Source organism: Anabrus simplex, chromosome 7 (assembly GCF_040414725.1).
Source record: "Anabrus simplex isolate iqAnaSimp1 chromosome 7, ASM4041472v1, whole genome shotgun sequence".
Classification (NCBI taxonomy): Eukaryota; Metazoa; Arthropoda; class Insecta; order Orthoptera; family Tettigoniidae; genus Anabrus; species Anabrus simplex.
In genome coordinates, this window is record NC_090271.1 from 67105548 (window position 1) to 67127795 (window position 22248).

General features: G+C 36.9%; 1 protein-coding gene across 1 annotated transcript in view; it reads right to left on the reverse strand.

The window, feature by feature from the left end:
• Positions 1 to 660: 660 nt before the first annotated feature.
• LOC136876911 (MAD2L1-binding protein) overlaps positions 661 to 22248 on the reverse strand; it is a 38083-nt gene continuing 16495 nt past the window's right edge. Inside the window, exons 3-4 of the mRNA XM_067150665.2 lie at positions 19015 to 19184; positions 661 to 1348 (exon numbers count right to left, since the gene is read on the reverse strand). Coding sequence (XP_067006766.1) covers positions 931 to 1348; positions 19015 to 19184 — 588 coding nt within the window. The 3' untranslated portion in view covers positions 661 to 930. The remainder of the gene's footprint in view (positions 1349 to 19014; positions 19185 to 22248) is intronic.

Below are 22248 nucleotides of genomic sequence, written 5' to 3' on the forward strand. Positions count from 1 at the left end.
GAAAGTGTATTGACTTAAACCCTTATTACACAAGTTACTTTTGAGTGTTCCCCAATAGGTACACTGATGCTCATTGAAATCGGTTGGATGCAGTGTCTGGCCTCTCCTCATTAGATAGCATACTCTCACATTTCGTGATCATACTACCAAAGCCAGTTGATTGGTTTCTTCCTTTCTTCTTTCTAAATACAGCTGTCCCCATCTCCTCACTACAGCATTAGACATAGCATGAAATGACTTTGATCTGAAAAATACAGATCCTATTCTCACTCCAGTCACATTCCATTTTCAGTTCTGAATTCTTCAAAACTGCTATACAGTAGGCTATTTTGCTCCTTTCTTTTCCACAAAATATCAGCAAATGCCTGCAACGTTTCCATCACAATGAATTGCTCCCCGTCATTTCATGTCTTTTAGTCTTGGAGATACTGATTATCATACCATACATACTGCATTTAAAGGTCAAATGTATTACAACACGAAGTTTCAACAAAGTTTGTTGTTATACCCAATTCATTAACAAGTCTACAGTATTTCCATCTAACTGAGTCCTTCTCCTCAGTTTCATAGCTTTTAGTAAAAATTCATGTTAACCATAAACAATAAGGGAGTAGGATTATAGGATTCTTTAACTTCTCTCCCACATGGGTTTAAAAATTGTATTCTGATGCTTCTGTCAATTTAATTTACACATAATAGGGAAAACAGAAGTGTGCCTAAAATATACATATGAATTAGTAACATCTATATATTGTACAATTTCATATAAAGTGAATTATTTAATGAATCATCCTCATAAAAAGTATTAAAAAGTACCAATTGCTGATCATCAAACTGAATTGTTTACATTCTGTTTTACATAATAAAATAGAGTGGATTTAGTTTCTTTAAAACATATATTGATCATTTCATCAACCATTGTTTAATGAATTAACAGTTTTTGAATCCTTTAAAGTTTATTTTTGCTTGATACCACTGCATATTATCACCAGGTTCCTGAACAGAACATTTGCCTTCATTTGGTGCAGTATCAAGGTCACTTGAATCATTATAAACATCAAAACATGTACTGTCACTCACTGTATTGCTGTTTTCACAAGAATCGTCATAAATACGGAAACAATGACTTTCACTCACTTGACACTTCCCGCTGCACGACATTCTTCGAGGCATATTATGAGTGAAAGAGAATACAGCCTGAGAACTATGAGGAGGTATACTGTACTGATCCTTGGGAAGGAGCCATTCTGATTTCCGACCAGCTGGTTTCTTTACAAATAGAAACACATTAGTTGGACCTAAAGGCCGACTAATAAGATCATGAAATTCTTCTGACTTCAGTAAATGCCTGAAACAAATCAAAACACAAACCTTTAATAGAAGAAAACTAATGAACACAAAATTTGTACTCTTGTCCTAGAGGAAGAATGAAGAAGAGTTTGATAATTATGCTTGATCCAACAATAAAGACTGCTATTTTCCAATGAAATACATCAAATGCATCTACATGTTAAATTACAATCTAACAACATTATGTCAAACTTACTTCAAAAGTTTCCTAAACATTTTAAGCAATGGCGTTACAATCTATCAAGTATCATATGACAGATAGGATTAATGTAAATACATTTTCACATAACTTTACAGGAGTTGGTTCATCTTTTCCGTCCCTATGTCTCTCCAAAACAAACTACAACACATGAAGTAAACTTTCAATATATTCAGCCGTGTTTAGTCCATATAGTACATACAGTACCAAAGAAATGTTAAGTACAGAACAAAATGGCAATCCTGACACAAGTGGTATTCGAAATTACAACCTTCCGATTTCGCGTTGGATGCTCTTACCAAATGAGCTATAGTAGCCTAGGTCAAATTTTTTCTGTACTTAATACTTCGATACATCCTATATCTACTGAACATGACCTAACATGTGAGAAAAAAATGGAAGAGATCCGACACTTCGATAAATGAAGTACCGGACAAAGGAAAATGAGGGCCATGAAGGGCGTGAAAATAAAAGACTCCTCAGGCCTCGAATGCTCTAATACTGCCAGGGTCAGAAAAGAACAAGAGCTGACCAAGGGAGGTTGGACAGGATGGATGAATGTGAGGAGCCTGGCACAAGTAAGTGGAAGCACTGCCAGAACTCGGCTAAGAGCTCCGTGGTCACTAAGCCACGCTCCCAAATTGAGAGTCCCTGGGCCCCTTTTCCACCTCTAATGATAAGCAAGGGATACCATGGGTGTATTCTATCAGCATTTTGGCTATTTTCATAGGTGGATAGTGGGATTTTAGCCTATGTCTCCAAAGATCAACAACATTTCTGTGGGTGGGGAAGAGCTGGGTTTGACATAATCTTACCAAACTTTCAGAGTATCCAATGAAATGCCTCACAGTTCAAGTTGAATATTATTGCACGCAGGATGATGTGTAGTCAGGAGTCATCCCGAGATACTTTAGGTATGGCTTATGTTTAAGGATTGTGTGATTAAGACGCTGAGTTTGCTAGCTTATTGCTAAGACAGAAACAAGTATAGCTATGCTGTCTATTGACCTGAGGACACTTTGCTCCTACTTCTATAGCTGGAGATTATAGACTAACTTGAATAAGACAGAATCTGCTTGTTGCCATCCTCATCTGAAAGTCATTCAGTCCCAAAAACTTACTTTTTGGAAAACTGATACTACGCTCTCAAAACCTAATGAAATGACAAAATCTGTGAATCAAGAGTCAATTATATCATAGCTGGCATTTACTGCAACCGCAGTATTTTCCTGCTCTAGTATCAACTACCATATACGATCAATGAACTGGAGAGGATAGAGAAACTTGGCTGGGAGATGTTTGAAGGAAAAGAGCATTATTATGGTATATGCCACGAACAATGTCTATGTGATAAACCAACTTGTAGACAGTGGAACAGTTGACTAGGAAAGCTCTGTTACACCGAGCTCGATAGCTGCAGTCGCTTAAGTGCAGCCAGTATCCAGTATTCAGGAGATAGTGAGTTCGAACCCCACTGTCGGCAGCCCTGAAGGTGGTTTTCCATGGTTTCCCATTTTCACTCCAGGCAAATGCTGGGACTTCATCTTAATTAAGGCCATGGCCACTTCCTTCCACTCCTAGTCCTTTCCTGTCCCATTGTCGCCATAAGATGTATCTGTGTCGATGCGACGTAAAAACCTTGTTAAAAAAAAAGCTCTGTTACAAAAGCATGGTCAATCATTTGCATAAGGTAAAACGTATGCTGCAGAAAACAATATGGTAAATATTTAATAAACGCAGGTTTTTGTGGCTCACAGTCACTTATTACAATAAGTATTACATGCAGATTAAAGCCACTTTATATTGAGTCTTAAAAAAAAAAGCCGAGCTTTCAGTCAAGTTTCATTCGCTTTAGTCATAGGTAATAAATTTCATATTATTCCGTATGATGATGATGATGCTTGTTGTTTTAAGGGGCCTAACATCGAAGGTTATCGGCCCCAATTATTCCGTATTGAGGAGCAACATAATGTAAAACAAAAGCAAAAGGACCGAGCTTGATAGCTCCATTCGCTAAGTGCGGCCAGTATCCAGTATTCGGGAGATAGTGGGATCGAACCCCACTGTCTCCAGCCCTGAAGATTGCATTCCATGGTTTCCCATTTTCACACCAGGCAAAGCGGGGGGCTGTACCTTAATTAGGGCAACGGACGCTTCCTTCCCACTCCTAGCCCTTTCCTGTCACATCGTCGCCATAAGACCTATCTGTGTCAGTACGATGTAAAGCACGTTGCAAAAAAAAAAAAAACCTAAAGGTTTCCACCTAGATTCACAATTAAGTATTTATTATTTTCCACCTATTCAATACAATTTATTAAAACCTTACAAAAAGTTACATATATTTGTTGAAACCAGTTTCGGTCTTGCTACAGACCATCATCAGTCAAAATTAGTAAAAGCTAAGGCAGGACATGAATTACAGATAAAATTTATGAAGCAAGCATGTGTGTTGAAATTCAGTGCAAGACAAGTAAAGATTTGGATTTTAAACACTCATCACAATCACATGTCTTTTGTAAGTACTCAGTTTTCTTCTAATTTGAAGAATGCACTTCACAGAAGACCAGGTGAAACACTTAAAGTACTAGCACTTGAAGAATCTTCTAGAATTCAGTTCAGCTGAAACAAGTATGAACAGAATGATGTTGATGGGAAAGTGATGAGGTGTTCATTTGTTTCCAATATGGATCATGGAAAAAGATGAAACAAATTAGAAAACCTCCTTAAACCATTACATAATGATAATTCTATTCATCTTAATTATAACCATATGGCCTTAATTAAGGCATTCACCTGATGTGAAAATGGGAAAACAAGGAAAACCATCTTCAGGGCTGCCGACAGTGGGGCTCGAACCCAATATCTCCCACATGCAAGCTCACAGCGCCGAGCCCCTAACCCCATGGCCAACTGGTGAGACCCAGTCCTTTATATAGAAAATCGCAGTCCATTCAGAGATTCTTAAAAGGAAATTACCATTTTCTAGCCAACAAATTTATTACAAATGCAGAAGAACTAGTTGACAAAATCAACCTTTTTAAAATTAAACCTAACCCCTCCATCCATTCATTCAATATCGTTAGCATGTATCCCAGCATCCCCATATCAAGTCTGTAGAACAGTACCATGGGATGTTCGATCACTTAATAAATGGACTGGAAAACTGGAAGATGTCAAAAAAGGAAATGGATAGGCTTGAGATTGACATACTAGGACCACTGTTAAAAGAAGTAAAAAAAACACAATGGTTCCACCTGATTGATACAGTTTATTTGCTTCAGGCAATAATTATACAATATGCCTAAACATATGTAGCTGAAGATGTTTGCAAAGTAGACGAAACATGTTCTACAGTTTTTAATTTGCCTTAGGCAAATAAACAGAATGGATCAGGTGGAACCGTTGTGTTTTTTTACTTCTTTTAACAGTGTGCAACATCGATATGGAAAATGTGGATGATTCCTTGCAACTTAAATGCCAACTGGCTGGAAAGGATGCTAACAATTACTTGAAATCAAAGGTGAAATCAGCTAGGATTTAGTTTCTTAAAGACTGCCTTTATATTAATTTATATGTACATTTTATATTAATACCAAAATTTTTACGTAGTACTCAAACGAAAAATATTTGTTCAGACCACCAATATACTACTCAGAGAAAGGTTAACCAAATCTGGCTTAAAAGGGAAATTAAGTTTATGTATCGAAAACAATTTCTGAACCACAAAATATATTTGGCCCACCTTTTTGTTTCTTCCTCAATGTTACCCTTAGAATGGGTATCTTAAGGCATTACTACGTACAATTAATGGAAAAGAAACATATCACACTGAATAACAAATTAATGTGGTTGATGAATAGTACAGATAATTGAAAATAAAAGGGGATGCCACCTCCTAGTATAACTTTGGATCTCAACAGTTATCCTTCATCCGTAAGAAAACTTACTAAGTAAGGTCACTTTGACAGAAGAAGAAACCCAAACACTCGAGCAAGGTCCCAATTATAATTGGCCAAATATTAATAGTGATACAGAGCTCATCACAACTTCAGTAGAAGCAGGAACAGTAATTCAAACTCTTCCACTTGAGTCCCAAGACGATATGTGACACAAAGTTAAAAAGAAAATTCCAACTCTCTTTAAAGGTTTTAAATCTTCTCCGAAAAAAACTAAGACCAAACAGAATTACTTAATAGTAACAAAGGCGGATAAAGGGGGATCATTAGTAATTATGGACAAAGCCGCATACATAGAAAGAAAAACAGACTTTTTAATAGCAACAAATTTAAAATTGTAGACAGACCGCATCTCATATATGCAAAAAGATCTAGAAGAGCTTCTCAAGAAAGCTTCTTTTATTTTTAATGAGCAAGAGATAAAAAAAAGTGGTTTGTATGAATCCGAAGCTCCCAACAGGTAAGGCACTACTGAAATTGCATAAAGAAAATATCCCCATTAGACCCATTACAAATTATTGAGACAGTCCTACACAGACAGTTTAACCTTTAATTATTCTCACCACAACAAGAATCCCATTAAAAATTCAGTTGATTTCTGCAAAAGAAATTTAAGATTTCAAAGTAACTCCCTTTCATACCACTTGCACCTTTAATATCAAGGACATGTATACCAACGTTCCCGTTGAAGGAATGATTAACATTTTATAGAAGAATTTGCAGGAACACAATAGGGTCAGCAAACAAGAAATTGAAGAATGTAAACATCCTTAAATTTGTACTCAAACATAACTATTTTTCTTTTAATGATGAAATTTATTGCCAAAAAACCTCCCAGTGGGAGCACCGGCTTCCGGTATCTTGGCAAATATTTATCTTGATTATCTCAGACATGCTCACATTATTGGAAAGATAGAAGGACACATTATGTGGATGATGTCCATACAGTAACAGACAGTAGAATTAATGATAGCAACAAAATCATAAACATAATATAGGTTTTTGGGCTTATGCTGTGTCAAGAAAATAAGGTGAATTTCAGGGGCTGTGAAAGCATCAATGGCAAAATCATAAATGTCATCAATTTAGATCAGAACATTAAATTCACATTAGAGAACGAAGAGGAGAGTTCCCTTAATTTTCTAGATGTAACTGTGAAAAGGGAAAGTTATAACTTTTCCTTTAAGACTGATTAAAAAAACCATGTTTGATTTAAATACCATCAAAAGATATGTTCCTTGGACCCTAAAGCTACAAAAAAAAAAAAAAATCGACCTACTTCAATTTGTTAACGGAGCATTCATGATTCCTCTCTCGAAACATGAACGGGAGAAAGAACTCAATTTCATCCGCCAACAAGCCCTTTTCAACGGATTCAATCTTAAGGATGTTAGTAAAATAATTAGTAGATTTACTATTAAACAGCAAACAAATCTTATTGTTGAATCAAAACCAACTAAGAAGTATGTGAAATTTCCTTGCAACAATCCCAATATACATGCAGTAACAAACCTGTTTAATAAACATAATTATAAAGTTGCAATTTTGACCAATGACAATACAAAACATAGGTTTTTTCAATCACAATTAGGTTAATAATTCTAAGAACGAAAAATTTCTCAACTCAGGAACCTACAGATTAACGTGCTTACGTGCGAAAAGTCATACAATGGGCAGTCTGGATGCAGCTTTATGATTAGATACCAAGAGCATGTCAATGCAACAACGCATAGTAGATTTTCTGCAATGGGAGCTCATAAAACGCAAAAGGTCACAAATTCGTTAGTACTAAGCAAAATCTCTAAATTAAAAAAAGCCTGAATAAGGGCAGGCTAATGAATAATTATGAGAGTTTCCACATACATTTAGATAAACTTTTCAATTTATTTATCGTATCATAAGCACTAATATACACATATAAATACAAACTGCACAACCAAAAGACAAACATATAAAAACATAACATAAATGAAAAAATGTGAGATCTGAACTATACTGGTGACTTCCTGTCGAGTACGGTGTTTATAAAAGTAGACGCTGCATTGGTTCCTTAATACGAAGACCTTCTTTAGAAATGACGACCCACAATGGAAGGGTGTAAGAAGACCACAGAGCCAGAAGAAAAAACTTATATGGTTGCTGACCAATAGTCAGCCACTTTCAGGGACTCAGGTGTTGCTTGCATGAGGTCTTCAACAGTACATGAAGTTGGACACAATTTGCATTGGAGAAGATGAGGCATTGCCTGTGGAGAACCACAATCACATAACGGTGAGTCTACATAAAACCCCACTTCAACAGGTTAGATTTGCATCTTATAACACCTGAGCACAATCTATTGAGAGATCTCCATGTTAGCCAACCTTCTGTATGACCAGGAAGGAGTTCTTCAATTGGAGTCAGCCATTCTTCTGAGCATTTGAACTTCCCTCCCCATTTATAAATTTGGGCTTGGTGTGCAGGCCCAAAGAGAGCCTCCATTGTTCTGAGCAAATTTTTTCTTGAAGTCAAACGTGGACAAGCTGGCTGGTGACCATACAAAGGGTGAGATTCCGATATATCAATTTTTTTCTTCTCGCTCTTTGCCAGTATTTCCCGACAGATGTCAGGAGGTGCAATCCCAGCAAGGCAGTCCAATTTTTCCAAACAAGTAGGGCGTAGGCAAGCAGTGATAATTCGACAAGTCTTGTTAAGAGCGACGTCCCCCTGTTTGGTATGACCAGATCTATAACCACACTGAGCACGCATATTCGGCAGCAGAATAACACAACGTGACGGAAAATGTCCTCAGGGTGCTTGGCTATGCACCCCTTGTGGTACTTGTCAGCTTCCGCACCATATTGTTCCGAGCTGACACCTTCTGCTTGATATTAAGCAGTGCTTCTAAACGGTGCGAGCACGATCTAAGCTCACTTCCAAGTATGGGTATTTAGGGATTGCACAGTGATCAAGAGTGACTCCTTCCCAGGAGATATGGAGTGGTGGTATAGTACCTCTCTGTTCTAAGATGAAAAACACAGACTTGAGTCTTGTTAGGATCTGGATTCAACTGATTCTCCCTGTATAGTAAGTTCTTCCAGAGCATCAGACAGCTTTTGCTCAACAATCTCAAACTAGCTAGCTTGTGCAGTAATAGCATGATCATCTGCACAGATGAAACGTTACCTCCTTTTTTTTTTTTTTTTTTTTTTTTTTTTTTTTTTTTTTTTTTTGGATAGAGGCTGGTCATTGGTGCAAACATTAAATAGGAATGGTGCACGGACAATTCCTTGAGGTAACCCATTCTTCTGGAATCTCCATTTACTTCCTTTCCCCTGAAATTCAACAAAATGTCTTCTATTTTGAAAAAGATTCCGTACCATGCAGGTGAATTGATAATCTCTAGTGATATCATAGAGTTTTTGGAGGAGAAGTCTGTAGTTGACTAAACCATAAGCCGCAGACAAGTCGACGAATATCACCTCCGTGATTTGTCGCCTCTCAAAACCGTCTCCAATGTGTTGTGTCAGTTTCAGGACTTGTGATGTGCAGCTTTCTCCCTGTCCTGAATCGAACTTGCTGAGGTGTAACAAAGAGGCACTAGTATTCCTGTTAGTCAGTGAAGTCCCTCTAGCACCCTAAAGAGATGGCATAACAAGGATATACTGTAGATTGATAACCTTTACGGTCATCCTGATCTTTGCCTGGTTTATTAACGGCAATGACTCTAGGGTAACTCCAGATTTTCAGAAGTTTATGGGACTGAACAGAATTATTCATTAGCTCAGTTAGCATATAATTGTTACAGGGCCAAAGTTCTTAATTTGTTTAACTCTTATATCATCCAAACCAGCTGCTTTACCATTCATACACATCCGCAATGCTGTTTCTAATTCCAAACCAGTGAAAGGTACGGACAGAATACTCCTTTCTTGATCTAACTGTCGGACTATTTTCTTCTTCCCAGACTTACAGTAACATACCGAGGTTGTTTACCATTTAATAAGAAATAATGTGCAATTTGTTCTGCCTTCAGGTTGGCATGTGAAACAGGTTGGGTAGGATCACTGTTAAGGCGATGTAGAAGTCTCCAAGCTTCTTGACTGCTTCTGCTCACATCACACTCTGTCATAAGCTTTTCCCATAATTCTCTCTCAGAGACAGAGGACAAAACTGCATCAGCTGTACAAGATCTTTCTTCAATGAATGGATTTCCTTCATATAGGCTACTAGCAAGATACCCGTGCTTCACTACGGTATTATAATGAGATTTATAATTGAATGCTTCACGTTTTATATATAATCCGCCAAAATTTGCGATCTAACTCGTTTTCTGAGAGAATCCGCCAAAATTCGTGATCTGACTCGTTTTCTGAGAGATTACGGCAAAGTTTCTCCCATTTTTCAATCTTTCTTTCCAGCAATCGATTTCGTACTTCCCGGGCTAGGTCCAGGTATTCCACCCGGCCAGTTGGATGCCTAAATCTTTGCCGTCTTTTCCTATAAGCATTTTAATACAGGTCCAATCCTTGAGGACACCCGGCGTGGTGTCGTCTTTGGTGCCCTGGCGGTACTGAACCCGCGGCCGGACTGCAATCGTAGTCATTACCCGGCCAGGACCCGTTTCCAGTGCGATCCGCACATTTTGATGATGGTCCATAACATTATTATTATTATTATTATTATTATTATTACTACTGATGGTCTGGAACTCATAGCAAGATGCAAGACCGCTACTTGGCAGTAAATTATATCCTCTGCCATTGTCGTTGCTGACAATGTGACCAGCACCATCGTAGCCCGTAGGCAAGTGCGCGAGATTTCTGGCGGCACGAATGATATACTTCCGTGAATTATTGACCTTATTATAGAGGTGAACAATTGCGCGGTCAATATCATTCATATCTTTTATTTCAAATGTGTTTAAATTTTTATTTATATGCCGGGAGAATTTACTGTAATCTAACTTTATGTACTCCAAAGGAAAAGATGGTTCATGAAAACGAACCCAGGAAAGATTAAAAATGATCAGTTTATGATCAAAATAAGTACATTATGGACAGTAAAATCAATTGGTCTTACCTCCTTTTTCACCCCACTGTCGTTAAGTTGGTTTACCCCCCCCCCCCCCCCCCCCCCCTTAAAGGAGATTCCAAATACCAATTTTTTTAGTAACAAGTAACTTGTAACAAGTTGTAGTGAAATGGAACACAATATTTTGTCTATCGCCCAACAAATTTAAGGACTCCACAACTGCTTGATCATAAGAATATCATTTAACCAATGAACTTTTATAATATGACTGACTAGCAAGTCTTTTACTTGTCATAATAGTTTTTAATGAGTTAAGGTTTTAATTATAGATTTAACTGGATTTCATGCCAAACATTTTAAGACATGTCATGAATTTTAAGGTTGCCTATTTTCTGAAAAAGCTGAAGATGACGCAAATCCGCGTCGAAACTAGTCCTGTGAAATTTAATATGTTGTAATTGTATAACAGCATTAAAATTGTATTGAATAGGTGGAAATATCAAGTTTATTTATTGTAATTCTTGGTAAATACGGAAAAATGAAATTTCTTACGTTAACCACACGTGTTTATGCACTTCTTCCCAATTGCAGAACTGATTGCAAGCCACTATCTAAATTTTCCAGCAGTCAAATACTAGGACCAAGCAAAGTGAGATGGCCAAACAGTGAAGGCTTTAGGAGTGGTGACTTAAGAATTATTTATACAGGCGAGGTAAAAGGAACAGGTGGTACTGAATTCACATTAAAATGAAAACTAGCATATCATGTCGAAAGAATATTGGGATTTGGTGAAAGAAGAGCCTAAGGATACAGTATTAGCCTAGATATATATGCCGACATCTTGACACTCTGATGATGAAGTAGAAGATACGAATAAACAACTGGAGGAAGTATTAATCGAAGTTAAAGACGATGATAATCTAGTCATCATAGGGGCTGAAATATTGTAGTAGGTGAGGGCAGAGTTGACAACTGTGTGGGAAAGTATGACCACAGAAACAGGAATGAAAGAGGGAACATGCTAAGGGAGTTACGTAAAATAAAATATGACCTGCTACATGGCAATGGAAATTTTTCAGCAGAGCTAAACGACAGTGTCTAGGGTGTAAAAATTGCATTTCGATGTTTTGACTTCTTGCATTACCCATGGGTCTTCTTAACAAACCAATTCGATTCGCCACTCGATGTCATGGAAACTTTGTACAACTGGTAAGAAAATTTGTGAAAGCGGTAATTATGTTTTTCACAAACTAGTTTTCTTAATACCAACAATCAATAATTAATATCTTCTGAAGTATTACATCTAGAGGCATGAACTCTTTTTTAAATGCTCAGTATCTAGGCCAATTTTAAAACTACAAAAAGCTCAAAAATGTAAAACGCGATTTTTAGGTCCTTTTCTGCATAAAGGGTTACATATGCTAGTGATTGCAAATGCATGCTTTCAATAGCCAAAAAAAAGAGGAAGATACATCTGGATCATGCCAGGCAATGGAGAAAGATACCCGATAGATTATACAATGATGACAGACTGCTATATAAAACAAAAATAAACCATGTAAAAGCTGCGCAGGTGCAAATGTGAACATGGACGACAATCTGATATTAATGAAGAGCCAACTGTGTTTTAGAAGAAAACAACCATGTAAAAGATGGAACATAAGCAAGGTAAAAAGTGACAAGCAAGCTTTAACTGAATTCACAGAAAAAATAACTGATGAAAGAATTGACCTCAAGCAGATGTCAGTAACACACAGCAGAAATGGAACAAGGCAAAAAAAGGAAATAACTGAAATGCCTAATGCATGTTTAGGAAGGCAAGAAAAGAGTCTGCAAACATTCGATCACTGAAGATATACTGGAATTAATGGAAAAATGTAGAATGTGCAAAATGAGAGGGAACCCAGAAGAATATGCAAAACTGTAGAACAAGATAAACAGAGAAGTAAGGAGAGTAAGAAAAGAATGGCATGAAAAGAAGTGCAAGATATAGACGAATATATGAAGAAAGGTAATAGCAAGAGAGCATTGCAGAAATATGAGGACAATTTGGAACAAGAAAGAAAGTGCTGAACATCATAGAGAGTAAGAATGGCAAAGCCTTAAAATGAAAGAAATATAGTAGCGCTATGTTGGAAGGAGCACACAGAAAAACTCTACCAAGGATTTCTGGATGTACAGATGTACTAAAAAGTGAGGACCAAGGGACCAAGTAGAAGCTGATAAGCTAGCACCACCAAAACTCAGAGAAGAATTTGACAAAACTCTCAAGGGATTAAAACACAGAAGAAATACAGAACCAGATGAAATCCCCACAAAGATCTTACAGACCCTAGGAAATAAAGCCAAAGACAGTCTATATAAGCTAATAAATGAAATTTACATAACAGGTGGTGTCCAGAAAGACTTCATGTAAACTATCTTTATTCCTATCCCAAAAAAGCATACAACACAGATCTGTGAATATCATAGACTGTTCAGCCTTCTCTTCCATGCCTCTAAAATCCTAACTCAAATTATCTGCCACTGGATAGAGAGGAAAATAGACGTCAATATTTCAGAAGAACAGTTTGGACTTCGAAAGTGAAGAGGCACATGAGAAACCATCTCAAGTCTTAGACCCATTATCGAAAAATCCCTAGAAAAAGGCAGACCAGTGGTAATTGAATTCATTGATACAGAGAAAGCCTTTGATAACGTAAACTTGAATATGCTACTTGAAATCCTACAAGAGCTAAAACTAGACTACAAGGACTGGAGAATACTCTACCACCTTTACAAAAACCAGATGGCATTAATTGGCAAACAAAGAGTGGAAGCAAAAATCAGTAAGGGTGTAAGACAAGGATGTGGACTATCACTACTGTTATTTAGCATCAATACAGAAGAAGCCATTAAGAAATTTTTAGCTACCAACAATCATGGTGCACAAGTTAATGGCAAACTGTACAGTACCATATGATTTGCAGATGGTAAAACATTGATAACTGAGAATGAAAGAGATACGGAGAAGGCACTAAATCACATGAACAAATTTATAAAAGGGAGGTGCAGTACAAGAATATTTTTTGCTAGTTGCTTTACGTTGCACTGACACAGATAGGTCTTATGGCGACGATGGGACAAGGAAGGGCTAGGAATGGGAAGGAAGCGGCTGTGGCCTTATAAGGTACAGCCCCAGCATTTGCTTGGTGTGAAAATGGGAAACCACAGAAAACCATTTTCAGGGCTGTCGACAGTGGGGTTCGAACCTACTATCTCCCGAATACTGGCCGCACTTAAGTGACTGCAGCTATCGAGCTCGGTAGTACAAGAATAGACAAAAAGAAGACCAAGATGATAATGTGTACAAGAAATGAATGACCAAATCTGTGCTGATGAAAAAAAAAAAAAAAAAAAAAAAAGAACCACCTACATCACGTAAAGAAATTTACATATCTAGAAAGTCTGATCACATCTGATGGAAAATGTACCAGACAAGTAGACGCCCTAATAGCACCGGCAAATGAAGCTTTCTAAAAAGTTTCTATTAACATCTAAGTCCAGCTCCGTGGTTAAATGATTAGCGTGCTTGCCTTTGGTCCAGAGGGTCCCAGGTTCAATTCCCGGCTGGGTCGGGGATTTTAACCTTAATTGGTTAATTCCAATGGCTCGGGGGCTAGGTGTGTGTGGCGTATTCAGCATTAGAAATCATCCTAGGTAGGGCCCTCATCTTCACAGACATGCAGGTCACCTAATACCCGCACCAGGCCTCTCCAGAGGCCATACACCATTATTATTTATTAACATCTAAGACCATGAACATGGGGGTAAGAAAGCACTATGTGAAAAGTTTTGTATGGAGTGTCGTAAACTATGGGTCAGAAACATGAACACTGAAAAAGTGTAAGTATTGACAATCAGAGCATTTGAGATGGGGTGCTGACATCAATTCATAACAATATCTTGGAGTGATAAGAGTCGCAAACGAGAACGTCCTCAAAAGGGCAAATGAGACATGCACTTTGGTTGAAACCTTAAAGTGGAGAAGAAACAGCTTAGTTTGCCACTTGCTCCGTCATTCTGCCTGGTGCACCACCCTGTTTGAAGGGAAGCTGGAAGATAGAAGGAGCAAAGGAAGACAGAGAGTAGAATTTGTAGGCATTAAAGGCAAGCACACCTACTGCCACTGGAAGAAGTTGGCCAAAGAGAGAAAACACTTAGAAGACATGCATGTTACCCACCAACCTTAGGGCTGAGGACTAGACGACAAAGAAATCTGTATGCGATTGCGTAGCAATTTCTATGTGATATTATTTATAATGAAATATGTTGTGAATTTTAGAGTAACCATGCTGTAATTATGTTACATTACTGTCTAAGACAGGGAAGAAGTGATTCATGTAAATGCCATCTTAACTCATCTTCATATTCACGTGACGATTATGAGACAAAATGTCATGAATAGCGTTTTATGTCACCTTACTGAATTAGTGCCCAGAATATTGTGCTCCATAACTTAAGTTGTGAAAGGAACAAAACGATTTCCTACATCACTTACTTGTACACTATATTCTTAGTGAATACATCACCCCTTCCACTAAGCAAATCAACTTGATTTGATCCATCAAAGATTTCAACTTCATCACCACATTGCACGCAGGTTCTAGACGTGTGTTTCTTTCTTATCGTTTTCTAGCAAACAAAATTTCTCTTTAGTATTTTCTGAAAAACTTGTTGTGCGTTTCCTAAAACAATCTCTGCCTCAAAATTTCATAACTTTGGCATACCCCAGATTTTCTTTTTTTTATTATTTTGCAGAGGTGCCAACCTTTGAAGTGGATTATCAGTAATCGCCCTTTGCCCCGGAGAAAAATTTCGAGTCAAGTCCAAAGCGTGCTCCTCCCTTCTCGATAATGGCACACTTTTTGTCCCTCCCTCTAGCAATCCATTCGAAAGTATATCATATTACACAATAACATTTGCACACAACCTGTTAGTTCTGTTATAAAACATTCCTTGTACCTTGTTTCTCACGAAGCAGCTGATTTTCAGTGTAGTTTTTCTTGAGACATCCTTCACACTGTGACGACATTTTCGTCTTCTGAACCATAAGCGATTCCACTGCAGATGTGCTTAATGTAGGCCTCACTTCTTTCTGTCAACTGTCAAGTACACTTAACACAGCAAATACAACATCATTGAAGGATTTATAGAAGAACATTATTTTTTCTTATAATGTCAGCTTTTCCGTAGTAATTTTCCCTTTGTCCGTAAATCCGTAATCGTGAGGTGAACTCCGTAATCATTACGGACAATCCATAATAGTTGGCATCTCTAATTTTGCAATGGTTTCCTTCACTGATTCTATACCTATCCCAGGGGATCGTTGTACGGATCAATCAAGATGTTAAGCTCAGTTGCAATGAACTGTATACGTCAAAAAACATATTTCGTAGATGAATTCTTGATTCAGAATAGCTGTTATTCCCAAAAGTTAGATTTCCCTTGTGTGCTTCTGATGTCACAGAAGCAATTAGGACAACTCTGCAGTCATTAGACTATTGCTGACCTCAGAGCTGATAAATATAATCTCTATTTCAGTGAAACCTTTCTTAGATTGGAACTGTTATAGACATAAATGACATGATTATCAAAGTAGGCCTAATTTGTCTCAAGCCATAACAGGCATCAGTGCTGACCTTCAGTGACTTAAATTCCCTCCTCCTTAACCCCTTCAAGACACAAACAATCATTATTGGCTCTCAAAAATTGTTGACTACACTATGATATGAAACTATTACTCCAGTTATACTGAATGGCAGAGTTATTCCATTCAGCCAAACTGTGAGAAATCTTGGAATGACAATGAACGAAACTTTAAATTGGTCTGACTATATTAAAAGTGCTTGTAAAAAAATATTTTCGATATTTCATCAGTTAAAAGAAACAGCAATATTTTGCCTTGTAATGTGAGAGTCAAACTCGTACAAACACTAATACTTCTCGTCCTTGACTACTGTGACGTCATTCTTGCGAGACGCAACAAAAGAGCAGACTTCGGAACTTCAGCGAGTGCTTAATTGTTGCCTTAGATTTATTTACAGACTGAGTTATGATACACATGTCACACCATACTGTCACATTATTTCATGGTTGAAACCTGATTAACGATGAACGTATCACATACTGATACAGATATACCTACTGCTCACTGAACGCAGACCACTATACATTTCATCCCAGCTTAAGTATTTGTCCTCCTTTCAGAGCTGTAATACCTGCTCTGGTTCCCTTCCTTTCTATTCATGTTAACCGATCCTCTATGTATAACCACCTTTGTGTTGTGATGGGTTCCAGACTTCGGAATTCCCTACCTGTCAGAGTCAGAAATACCACCTCATTACTTAAATTTAAGGCCACTTACCGAACTACATGCTGAATGCAGCTGACTAACTTGTATGACTGGATGAGTGAATGAATGCAAGTTAGAAAAGTGTAATGTATTATGTGGAGATTATTATTTACTATATATTATTAATTACTCTTAAGCTCCGCTTCCAATGATGTATCGCTGCAGTGGTTATGTGTAAGAGAGGGCCAGGTGCCCTAACTTCACCACCTACAAAACCATAATAAATAAAAGTTTAAAAATAAATGTGTCCAATGTGTTTTATCTGCCTGAGTTGGATTTTCCTGAAGATTTGAATGTGAGGTCTATTGACTGATGTAACAAATTCAAAAGCACTAATGAGAAATATGCTTTGTGACCTGTCATTTGCATACATGGCTGATATTCCACTAAAAATGATACAATCTCATCAGTTCATCAAGCAACAGTCATCCATTACAATAAGCAAATGGGTAGCAGACAAAATGGTGAACTCTTGACATTTCAAATGCACATTCTTTAGTTCTTTTATTTTTATACGACATGCCTAGCCTCCAGTCAATTATTCTACACCTCTTTGAAACTCTTCATAACCATTCTCCTCACCTCCATCACTGTAATAGTACCCTCAGTTACAGACACTTATTTATAAAATACAAAAACAAAACAAAAACAAAAAATACTGACCTTATATCAACCTTATACACTTTGAGTTAGTTACTCCTCACCTCAGAGGCAAAGATCATTAAGCAGGTATATGTGCCTCTATGTCCAGTATGATTTGCTGCATGTTACATGTTATGTGTTGTGTTGTGTTAGACGACGATGATAGTTGGGTACGGAGAGGGTGAAACCTGGTTTTCAGTGAACAGCCTACTCCTGTAGAATAGAACTAAGGGGTCTGCTCAGTAATGAAATAAAAACTGTACAATCAGAACTATAAAGGATAAACTTTACAGCTAAGAGCTCGAGGCAAATATTATTAAGTGTGTATATGTGTTTTTATGCCTGTATGATTGCTACATCTTATGGGTTGTGTAGTGTTAGACAACGAAGATAGTGTGGTACAAAGAGGGTGAAACCTGGTTGTTGGTGAGCAGCCTACTCCTGGCAAATAAAATCAAAGGGCCTGCTCAAAGATTAACATCCCCGTTCAATGGACAAATCATCACCAACAACAGTGTCATATGCCCTCACTCCATATGAGCGCTGCGGGTGGGTTCAAAATTGAACTTTTAGGCTTTCAGCACGCAATCTAGTAATTATAATTTGTACACTACCAACTCTGTTATACCCTGCCAGCTAACTTTCAGATGCTATAATAAATTTCAATTGATGGAACTCGAACCAGCTGACCACCATGTCAGGCCATACAGACTCAACACCATAATGATAATGGTCATCAGGTGGGCATGAACCACTTGTATACAAGCAAGACAGACTCAGAGGGAACCGAGATATAAAATTATACCCAGACCTTTTTCTTATTATTTTAAGAATTTCTGTGAGGATTTCAGATGTTTTCATTATTTTGAGAAAAACTACAATGTAGAAAGAATAAGTACACTAACTTTGAACTTCCTACATCATGAAGAAGTCTGTAATCTAATGACGACAAGCCCACAGCTGGACAGAAAGCATGATGGATTTTATGTCGGAGAATAATTTAAGTTATTTTCTGTAAATTTCATATGAATTTTTCAAGATTGCTTTTTATTATTATGTTACACTACTGGTACTTGTAAGTAAATTTTAAATATGTACCTATTTACTTTTTTTCAATCCTTGCTCTCCCTAGATTATTTCGCAATTTCTTAAGAGTCAACATGCGATGTGCAGTCGGCCCTGTTTTATGGCCAGATGGCCTTCCCGACACCAACCCTGTGTGTTTGCCATTGTGTGATTCTGCAGTAGTTGGTAGTGTGATAAGATGTGTGTACATAAATAGAAGTGTATTAAGACAAATACAAACACACAATCCCAGACCCATAGGAATGAATAACTTTAATGCACTTGTTAATAAAATATTAATAATAATAATAATAATAATAATAATAATAATAATAATAAAAATAAATTTTGTTGACAGGCAACAGAGGTGCATAAATACTTTAAAAAAGACTTACCTTATAAAGCCACAGGAAAGATATTTTGATGATGTCTGCTTGATGCTACAAATTGATGGAGGTAACTGAATTCTGTAGATCTCCTTAGGACTGACAGGTGTGGAACCAAGAAGGATCATCACTTCCTCTACACCTCCACTATTGCAACTTTCCAACTCAGCAGTGAGATGCTAGATACCAACACAAAAATATTCAGCCAGATTTTGGATCATATTTATTTTTCATCATAATGTTCACTTCTTAAGGTACTTTTCTATCATTTTAAGATATGTTTTTATTCTATTAGTTATATCTTGTCCTAATGTAACTGGAGCAAGATAAGTTTTTACCTCACATAGTTCTTGAGAACATATGAGAGAAATGTTCACACTCAGTAAGTCGATAAAATTTTAAAACTGATAACAATAACTTATCTCTAACAGAAAGAACTTAAGACAAAAACCAAAAAAAAAAAAAGGGAACACACAAAAAATACAGCAGTCTCTACATGTCAAAAGTAACAAAATTTAGCATATTATTTCAAAACAGTTAAGCATGTTGCACGTTTACATAATTCCCCATAAGTTTTCCTAAAGCTATTTTCCTTCAGCTCTGTGTCCCTAACAATCAGTTTTTTTTATGATCAACTGCCCTGAAATAACTTTTTCCAAAATCTCATTTCTCCTAAGAAAATGGTAGTTTTCTAAATACAGTAGAACCTCAATTACTCATCATAATCTAGGGAGGAACGCATTATCAGAAAATATGGACAAGCCATTCTAGTTGCTCTCACCATATTTGTATGTTCTTTTGAAGACATTTGTAACATTCTTCTGAATTTTACTATCAGCAATTTCCTTTCCGATGTTCATTCTAATTCCCGGGAGTAAATAATGTCCGAGAATTGCTCCATATACTGCATGAGGGTTTCTATTGATTCAAGTGCATTTTTGTAGAGGAATATAGGTTAAAGGTCACTGTCCACAGCCACCAATTCATGTTCTTTTTAATCTTTTAATTTTTCTAACTTTTCTCGAAATAAACTTTCAATTTATTGGGTCGTGTTAGGTACATATAGTGCATATCGAAGAGATGTTAAGTAAAAAACAAAAGTGGCCGGACACCAGTGGGATACGAACCCGCAACTATTTGATTTTGCGTCAGATGCCGTTTCCAATTGAGCTTTGGTGGCCTAAGCCATATTTGTTCTGTTGGAAAGGTTCTAAGTTACTACTGCCATCACAACTGTAGAGTGCAAAGAAGTAGCCCATTATTCAAAAGTTTAAATTAGTCGAAGATCTGATACATACTGCACTACATGTTCTGAACATAACCTAATACGTTGAAAGTTTATTTCGAGTACAATGCGGCCATGTAACTGTTCGTTATTTTAATTTTTTTTTTCAATGTACAACACTTCACATTTTCTCTTATTAGCCTACTTCAAAGACATTGTGTTGCAGTAAATATTTATGCTCAAAGACAAGGTTGTCTTATAGTGACAAGTTCTGTACTTTCTTCTCAACAAGAGTGAATAAAGCTCCCAGTAACCCAGTGAATGACAACTACAGTCTCACACAGGGTCTCTTCTTGGGCACTTTACTGTATATCTTATCTTTGTAAGAAATATTATGCAACAACAAATTAATCACTATAGGAAATAACACAAAAAAAGGAGCCTCAAATTATCCTTTGAGAAAACAGACATCATGTTAACCAACCCACCACTCGCAAAGAAAATCGAAATAGAACAGGAAATCAAAATCGTAGACAAATTTAAATACTTAGGTGAAATTATAACATACAACCTTAACGAAAAACAAACATGGCATAACAGAATAAACAAATTAACAAAATACAACAAAAAAGACCTCACAATAGCCTCAAAGTTAAAGCATTAAAAAACAAACCAGAAATTTAACATACGCTAGTGAAACCACTTTCAATACAACTAATACTGCAGCAATAGACAGATTACTCAAAACAGAATGAAGAATAAGCAGAAAATGTATAAATAAAAAATGCCACAAAAATAGACAATGGAGACTGGTTTCTAATGAAACATTCCACAAAGAAATAGAACTGGTAGAGAGCACTACCAGAAGAAAATGAATCTCATTCTTTGGTCACCTAATTAGAACACCCGAAAATAGAATCAGCAGGATAACAGAAAAATTGTGGAACAGTAAGAGTAATATTAAGTGGACCACAGAAATCAAAGAAGATATGAAGGAACTACAAATCACAGTAGAGGATCTAAAAATCTAAAAAACAAAACCCACAAAATCAAGACACACAAAAACAGACACCAGACTACAGACCAAGACCAATAGACAAACCATGGGAAGAATGATTGCAGACGAGGAGAAAAAATCAAGATCCAAGAGAATGAAGTACTGGGCTGAAAAAAAAAATTGGAAAATCCATTGTATAATTGACTAAAGTGGTCCAATGAAGGCCATAAAATGTAAAATAAATAAATTATATTCTAGTAAGCACAACAAAATTTGCCACTGATATAGATATAGATTTTGATTCTCATAGGGAACCTGAAATATTTTTTCCTGAATGAGTAAATTCGTAATTCCAATATAACTGATCCATTATTGGAAATTATGCATTTTCCAGCTGACTCATTCTTGGCTGCCAGCGTTTCACCTAAGCGTGCCAATTTGGGCTCATCAGTTGGTAATCAGCAAACCTACCAAGATGCATGGTTAGTACATATTGGACACCACTGCATAGGCTACCTGGAGCCACAGGCAGTGCCAATACACTATTAGAGACTTGGTATCTTTTACAAAAAATTATGCCTGCTACACCATCAGAGGATATAGATTTCAATTTCCATTATGTCGGTTTGACTTCTTGAAAGCTCTAGCAAATTAGCTAAATGAGCCATATACTGTATTAATGAAGGATTACAGAATTGACTACTCATCAGTCAATGGAACTGAAGTTCTGAAAAAGCCACATTCAAAGTCCAGCGGTTAATTTCATTTACAGTGTTCTTCATCCCATTTGTTTGTTGAATATTTAGCTCAAAGTTTCGTTTGATCCTCAACAGTTCTGTTATCAGCTGTTGTAGGCCTAGGCATCACTGAAGAGGTACAGGGCACTGAAATAAATGCACCTACTAACACTATGAGCGAAATTCTTGCACCATTCACAACAGGAACTGGCTGCATAAAGAATGGCAATTTCTTTCTATTATAACCTGCTTTATGTTGCACTGACATAGATAGATCTTACGAT